The 8,382-nt window shown below is 36.8% G+C and overlaps 1 protein-coding gene across 1 annotated transcript; it reads left to right on the top strand.

Annotated features, from left to right (window-relative positions):
• The first annotated feature begins 202 nt into the window (after nt 1-202).
• On the top strand, nt 203-8,154 carry LUM (lumican). The gene is given in 3 exon segments (NM_001266327.1): nt 203-301; nt 2,705-3,587; nt 7,564-8,154. Coding segments are annotated over 2 exon segments (1,017 nt in total). The 5' UTR covers nt 203-301; nt 2,705-2,725; the 3' UTR covers nt 7,719-8,154.
• Nucleotides 8,155-8,382: the final 228 nt, after the last annotated feature.

The raw sequence follows: 8,382 nt of genomic DNA, 5'->3' as shown, positions 1-8,382 counted from the left end.
AAACACGTATCTCTCTCCCATTCCATAGGGAATGAACTGGGCTGTCCTTCCTCCCCACATTCACCTGCACTTCGTTAGAGAGCAGTGTTCACATGCCACACCACAAGATCCCCACAATGACATAACTCCATTCAGAGACTGGCGTGACTGGGCTGGGTCTCCCCACCCCCCTTCAGCTCTTGTATCACTCAGAATCTGGCAGCCAGTTCCGTCCTGACAGAGTTTACAGCATATATTGGTGGATTCTTGTCCATAGTGCATCTGCTTTAAGAATTAACGAAAGCAGTGTCAAGACAGTAAGGTAAGTGCTGTTTTAACTATCGCACTGGGGATGGTAACTGTTTGGGACAGTGTTTTTTGTAACAGGAACAGGAAAAATTCCAGAGCAATTTTGCCAATTGCTATTCCACATCAAATCCACAGTTTTGAGCAGTTAGTTTCACATTTTGTTTAATATGTTTTCCATGATTTATAGATTTGAGATTTTATACAGTATATGCTATATTGCTTGGCAAGGGAAGTTATAAAAAGTTTCAAGGTTAGAATGAGAAAATAGTTAAAGTAGACACAGTGAAAAAATATAGAAATTAAAATGTTTGTTATGTATGCTAACTAGTTATATATGTTAGTATTGGACTCTAATACTGGAGCAAGGAAAGGTCATTTTAATCAGCATTCAAAATATCTTTTAATAAGTATATTGTGGCAATTTGTTATAATTTACAATACACATTCTATGTTATAAAACATGAGCTAAAAGATTTAGAGACTCTTATGGATTATTTATTTCTGTTTTGTTAATTTAAAAAATTGTTTCTTGGATATATGCCTTAAGGAATGAATTTTTAAAGAAATTCTGGGAAATGATTTAGTTTTTGGAAACAGCATTTTCTCTATAGCCACAGGTATTTGAGAAAACTGAGGGAAGTAGAGTGTGATTTTGTCTCATAGTGGAGTCATTATATGGTCACAAACTCTCTTTCAGTTCAGCATCCTTGTTTTTACTTTGCCAAAAAATGTGGAAGCATTTTTCATTACTTTTTAATACTCACCTTATAGTTACCATAAATATTTTGGTATATACTAAATTTAAAATAGCTTATTAATAAAGCAAGACAAATCTTTACAGTATTTGCATTCTGTAACTTATAAATAACTCTGGGAATATGTCATCATGTTCTTTTTAGTGCTATGCAATTATTATTATGGCAAGTTCTGTCAACAATATTAAATGCCCCCCATTATAATCTTAGAGAGTAATTTACTGAGAATCTGGCTACATGTTACATTATGTCAGCAATCGAAGTATTTCTGACAACTGTTTTATAACGTTCCATCTGATCTGAAATAAAATGCCTTATAATTTCAAATTAAAACAAATAAAAGACGTTTTCAGTTTCTTACCCCAGAGATCCTGCTTATCCCAAACTACCTTGATCCAAAAGCTTGTAATCATACTTTCATAGGAAGATACAATATTCTCAGTTATCTATTAGAATGTAGATCTTTCTTCACATTAATGATTTATCTCCCAGGGCTACCAACTCAGCCACAACTCTCCACTCTATAAAAGTCTAACTCTTATATTCTAATTTTCCCATATCTAAATTGCCGCACCTCCTTAAGACACTGAAATGGACTTTTTTGAACCTCACCTGAGAAACATGTTCCTATGAGAAGATAACTGTTACACATTATTTTAAATTCATATTCTCAATGGAATAATTTACTAGATAGTTCTAATACCAGTATTAAATCCAAACTTTAAAAACGTCCCACCTCTCTCCCACCTCCATTCTGTGAGGTCACTAAAAGCCAGATACATGCAAATCATGGCATCTTTGATTTTGGCATGAAGAAAGTAGAGAACTTGTGAGTAATTGAGAGAGACTATAATTCTAATTGAAAACTTGGAAAATACTATCTTTCTCTACCTGTTGAATCTCTTTCCAGATAGAGAAACCCTTAGAATGTGTGACATTTTCCTGATAAATATTAGTAATTCTTAAATATTACTAATATTTAATTTAGTAAATAGCTAATTTATGAAATATTAGTTTCAGAACACAGTTTTGCAGTGTGCTTTAAAAAGTGTGGAATGTCAAGCACAACGTGCACTAGTATGCACGCACACCAGCACCAAGAATTCTGTTCTCCTTCCTCAGAACCAACAATAACCGGATAGTTTTAAAGGAATGTGCCTTCCATTTCCCTCCCACATACAAGCAAAACCTCAGGTTGCCCATATTCCCGTAAGGATCTTCTTCATGAGTCATTTTAATGATGTCGAATGGTAGAGTAGAGTATACAGTTAACAACTGTCTTCTCATTCTCGTTTTCTGAGAGATGATCTGAAGCAGTAGTCTAATTCGGTGGTCAATGAACACCACCCAGAAACCTCTTACAGGCAGGCATTTCATTAAGGAAGAGCCTAAAGAGATTGACTGGAACAATTAGGCCTGGCTCTCCCAGAAGGGGGCGCACGTGTACGCAATCTAACCTGAAACCTGCTCACCACACAGTTGTAAACATACACCTTTGTCCTCATACCTAAATAAAAATTGAAGAGACGCCGTTAGATGCACTAAAAATAGCTATAAGAATAACAAAATGCACATTTTATAATGCATTTAATGTTGTAAGTTGAATATCCTTTTCTTGAAAGTATATATTTTTTATTAATAAATGTTTCAACTTTATTTAGGATTCAAACCATTTGCCAAAAATGAGTCTAAGTGCATTTACTCTCTTCCTGGCATTGATTGGTGGTACCAGTGGCCAGTACTATGATTATGATTTTCCCCTATCAATTTATGGGCAATCATCACCAAACTGTGCACCAGAATGTAACTGCCCTGAAAGCTACCCAAGTGCCATGTACTGTGATGAGCTGAAATTGAAAAGTGTACCAATGGTGCCTCCTGGAATCAAGTATCTTTACCTTAGGAATAACCAGATTGACCATATTGATGAAAAGGCCTTTGAGAATGTAACTGATCTGCAGTGGCTCATTCTAGATCACAACCTTCTAGAAAACTCCAAGATAAAAGGGAGAGTTTTCTCTAAGTTGAAACAACTGAAGAAGCTGCATATAAACTACAACAACCTGACAGAGTCTGTGGGCCCACTTCCCAAATCTCTGGAGGATCTGCAGCTTACTCATAACAAGATCACAAAGCTGGGCTCTTTTGAAGGACTGGTAAACCTGACCTTCATCCATCTCCAACACAATCGGCTGAAAGAGGATGCTGTTTCAGCTGCTTTAAGAGGTCTTAAATCACTCGAATACCTTGACTTGAGCTTCAATCAGATAGCCAAACTGCCTTCTGGTCTCCCTGTCTCTCTTCTAACTCTCTACTTAGACAACAATAAGATCAGCAACATCCCTGATGAGTATTTCAAGCGTTTTAATGCATTGCAGTATCTGCGTTTGTCTCACAATGAACTGGCTGATAGTGGAATACCTGGAAATTCTTTCAATGTGTCATCCCTGGTTGAGCTGGATCTGTCCTATAACAAGCTTAAAAACATACCAACCGTCAATGAAAACCTTGAAAACTATTACCTGGAGGTCAATCAACTTGAGAGTAAGTAAAAAGCTGTTCCTGTGTTTGATGTTTCCTCAAGTGTTTAAATACCTGAGCTGCGCAACACAAATATTGCATCTGGCTCCATTAAAAAAATAAAATGTCGGCCGGGTGCGGGGGGTCTCGCTTGTAATCCCAGCATTTCGGGAGGCCGAAGTGGGCCGATCACCAGGTCAAGAGTTGAGACCAGCCTGGCCAACATGATGAAACCCCATCTCTACTAAAAATACAAAAATTAGCCAGGTCTGGTGGCGCACTCCTGTAATCCCAGCTACTTGGGAGGCTGAGCCAGGAGAATTGCTTGAACCCGGGAGATGGAGGTTGCAATGAGCAGAGATCGTGCTACTGCACTCCAGCCTGGACGACAGAGCAAGGCTGTCTTGGGGAAAGAAAAAAAAAAAAAAAAAAAAAAAAAGGCAACAAAATGTCCCTCTACTTCAAACAAAGAATCATTCTAGCTCAATCATATATCCAATATCCAGCCTTTCTTTGGTGTATCCAGATAAGGAACAATTGAGGTCACAGAATTCAATATATAAGTCTTCAAATTAAAAATTGCAGACCAATTTATCCTACTGTGTTACCTCCTCATATCTATCTCTTATTATTTTTCTCCTTTATGGCTTAGATTTGTGTCCTACAGTTATTTTTTGACAAGATCTAAATGAGGGAGGAAGAAATGAGTTCAAAAGTGGCACAGTTGGTAAACTCCACAGCCACAAAGAAGCCCATATAGACAGAGCGAGACTCCGTCTCAAAAAAAAAAAAAAAAAAAAAAAAAAAAAAAAAAAAAAAAAAAAAAAAGAAGCCCATATAGTCCCTTTCTTCCTTCCTTCCTTTCTTTCTTTCTTCCTTCCTTCCTTCCTTCCTTCCTTCCTTCCTTCCTTCCTTCCTCCCTCCCTCCCTTCCTCCCTCTCTCCCTCCCTTCCTTCCTTCCTCCCTCCCTCCCTTCCTTCCTCTCTACCTCCCTCCCTCCCTCCCTCCCTCCCTCCCTCCCTCCCTCCCTCCCTTCCTTCCTTCCTTCCTTCCTTCCTTCCTTCCTTCCTTCCTTCCTTCCTTCCTTCCTTCCTTCCTTCCTTCCTTCCTTCCTTCCTTCCTTCTTTCCTTCTTTTTGTGACAGGGTCTTACTCTGTCGCCCAGACTGGAATGCGGTGGTGCAATCTCGGCTCATCGCAACCTCCACCTCCCAGGCTCAGGCGATTCTCCCGCCTCAGGCCACCACCACCACCAGGCTAATTTTTGTGTTTTTAGTAGAGATGGCGGTTTCATCATGTTAACCAGGCTTTCTCGACCTCCCGACTTTAATTGATCCATCCGCCTTGGCCTCCCAAAGTACTGGGATTACAGGTGTGAGCCATTGTGCCTGGTCCCATATTGTCTCATGGTCTTTCCTGACATCAACTAGTTGAGACTCAACATGTTACTCTGCTGTCATGATCATCATCTGCCTCTGTTATCTCTGTTGTGGTGTGTGGCCATCACAGTGCTCTGGGAGACTGTGAAGAAGATTAAAGAGAAAAAGAGAAAAAGAAATATGATGGGAGAGTCTAACATCTTTTTTTTTTTTTTTTTCCTTAGGAAAAAAAAATTGTATTACAGAGCTTTTTTTTTCTTAGGTACAATCCTGCAACTCATTTGATATTTCCAAACTTTCTCTTTCCCCTCTCTTTATTTTTCATTTATCTTCTGGATGAAGTTTGATCTGATGCGTTTGGATTGTTTATGCATTTATCTGGTCTTCAGGGTATTCCTCAACTTAAGCAGTATAGATTCCAATGGGAAATTGAAATCCACCATTTCCCACCAGGGTAACTCTGCCATTAATCTTTGGCAGAGCTTGGCAGAAGAGAAAGACCATGATTCACAGATAAGACTTTCTAAATGAAAAATCAAGCAGGAAACACTGATTCACATATAAAGTAATAATGTCTGCAAACGAGCCTATTGAATTTGAACATCTCTACATGATGAAAATTGGTTTTCTGGCCATACTGAATAAAGGTATTGCTGTCAGAAAATATTACAATATACTTTATACATATGACATTTGTTAATTCTGCCAGTTTCATATAACCCCTAGTAGGGTTAAACATTCTCATAAAGAAGACCATGCTTGCCAACCCTGAAGCTCCACATGCTCTTTGTTTTTTCTGAAAAGCAGCCAAGGTAAGGGTTGGTGCTGTTTGACCGTCACACAATACACAGTCAGGCTAACACAGCTAAACCACTCTTGTTGTTTCCAGTGGAAAATTCACTATGTGGCAATATAAGATTCCTCATTTTAAACATGTGTGGTCAGGAGCAAGGATACTCTCTGACAGACCAAAATGCTAAAGGAATTTATGATGTTTGAGGGATGATGGAATACATTAGATTTGGTGGGTAGAAATTATTTGCAAGAGCAGGGCTGCTACTTTCTCTGAAACAAAGAAGGATACAGATACAGGCACATTTGAAGGTAGACATTGTATTAGTAAAGGATGGAAGAGCTGGTGTGGAAGATGGGAAGAGAGATCTATGGGAGAAAGGTCAATAGCCTGTCAGTGCCAAGCTGAGATAGAAACCACAGTGCCCAGTACATAGTGGTCATTTGAAAAAGTAACATAATAGTTTCCTTTCTTTCTTCCTTATCTTTCTACATTTGGTTTGGTATTCTCATTGCATCACCTCAGTTTCATTCATCACCTCAGTTTAGGTTATTTTGCCAGATAAAAATCATCTATATCAACATTTCACATTTACTTAATACAGAAAGTTCCCCTTAATTTTTTTCTAATATTAGGGAATAGATAGCAAAAATAAACTGTTTTCTATTTCAAATTTGCAACTCTAAGCATTAGCCTAATCAGAGATCTTCCTAATGTAGAGTAATTTGGAAAGACAGCAAAATTAAAAGGATATTAGTCATTATTTAGGACATACTATGTACTAGTATTGTGTGAAGTGCTCTACACACCTTAATCTAATCTTCATGCAACACGGTAAGATAGATGTATTTCTAACAAGGAGATCAGATAAGTGTTCCAGTGTTGCCCACGTGGGTAAGTGGCAGAGGTAGAATTCCAAGATGAGATTATTCGCATCTTCTTTCCATTTTTCCTCACTTTCTCACATGTTGGTACCATAGAAAAATCCCTGGAATTGACTGATGAGTTATTTTAAAAAGCATGTGTGTTTGGGGTTCCGCTGAAGTCTTTGTTAACTAGAGTTTGAAAACGAAAACAAGATAAAGGACTTGAAAATGTTAATCTAAAATAGATATAGGCAAACATAGTTTCTGTGTATACACAGGTCAGCCAATTCAGTAACACTCTTGGTTTCTATTACAAAGTAAATCAGTGTTTCACTTGTGGCAGCTTTTTGACCATGGACAAAAATAAACAAATAAACAAACAAAAAACATGGGTTCAGATGGTGGACATGCCATGATTAGGTTTTTGCCTTAGAATTTTGATCATTGTTATGGTGTGTGATTGCTGGAATGATTTGGTTTTTGCCTTGGAAGTTTATCATGGTCATGGTGTGTGGTTGCTAGAAAATTCTTTATAGATCATCTAGTTAACCCCTCTTATTTTTAGATGCAAAACCAAAGAGTACTTACATTGAGACTGTTCATACAGCAACAGGATCCATTTATATTTCTTCAGGTTAGACTATTTTAAAAAAGTTGTTAGATAATATGACACGCTTACTGAATGCCTTTTCAAAAACAACTTCTAATAATAAATAAGTTCTGTTCTTTAAAATATTATACTGAATATCTTGATCTACCATGATTACTCTTTACTAAATGTTGCTGTGCCATTTTGGTAGCCTGAAATATGCCTTTAACGGTTTAAAATTCAAATATATACTATATTATGACTTTTCTAAAAGGGAAGAGGTCCTATTTTATACTATTTTAAACATAAATTTTTTATTGTTTTGAGCCAGTGTACCGAAAAGTGATTAATGTTTTCTGTTCTTTAAATTTTAGAGTTTGACGTAAAGAGCTTCTGCAAGATCCTGGGGCCATTATCCTACTCCAAGATCAAGCATTTGCGTTTGGATGGTAATCGCATCTCAGAAACTAGCCTTCCACCGGATATGTATGAATGTCTACGTGTTGCAAATGAAATCACTCTTAATTAATATCTGTATCCTGGAACAATATTTTATGGTTATGTTTTCCTGTGTGTCAGTTTTCATAGTATCCGTATTTTATTACTGTTTATTACTTCCATGAATTTTAAAATCTGATAGAAATGTTTTGTAAACATTTATTTTTTTTTAAAGAAAAGATGAAATGCAGGCCTATTTCATCACAAGAACACACACATATACACGAATAGACATAAAACTCAATGCTTTATTTGTAAATTCAGTGTTTTTTTATTTCTACTGTCAAATGATGTGCAAAGCCTTTTACTGGTGGCATGGAAATCAGCCAAGTTTTATAATCCTTAAATCTTAATGTGCCCCAAAGCCTGGATTAAATACATCTGGATGTTTACTGTCTTGAACCAAATTATCTTGATACATTCAAATTTGTCTGGTTAAAAAATAGGTGGTAGATTTTGAGGCCAAGAATTTTGCAAAATACATGAAGCCTCATGCACTTAAAGAAGTATTTTTAGTATTACAAATTTGCATACTTACCTAGTGAAACTTTTCTAGAATTATTTTTCACTCTAAGTCATGTATGTTTCTCTTTGGTTATTTGCATGTTATGTTTAATAAGCTACTAGCAAAATAAAACATAGCAAATGGCATCACTGTGTTTGATTTATTGTGAAATTTATATATTTTGTATATA

This window comes from Macaca mulatta, chromosome 11 (assembly GCF_049350105.2).
Source record: "Macaca mulatta isolate MMU2019108-1 chromosome 11, T2T-MMU8v2.0, whole genome shotgun sequence".
Classification (NCBI taxonomy): Eukaryota; Metazoa; Chordata; class Mammalia; order Primates; family Cercopithecidae; genus Macaca; species Macaca mulatta.
The sequence above is the reverse complement of the archived record's forward strand: the minus strand, read 5'-3'. Positions and strand labels throughout refer to the sequence as shown.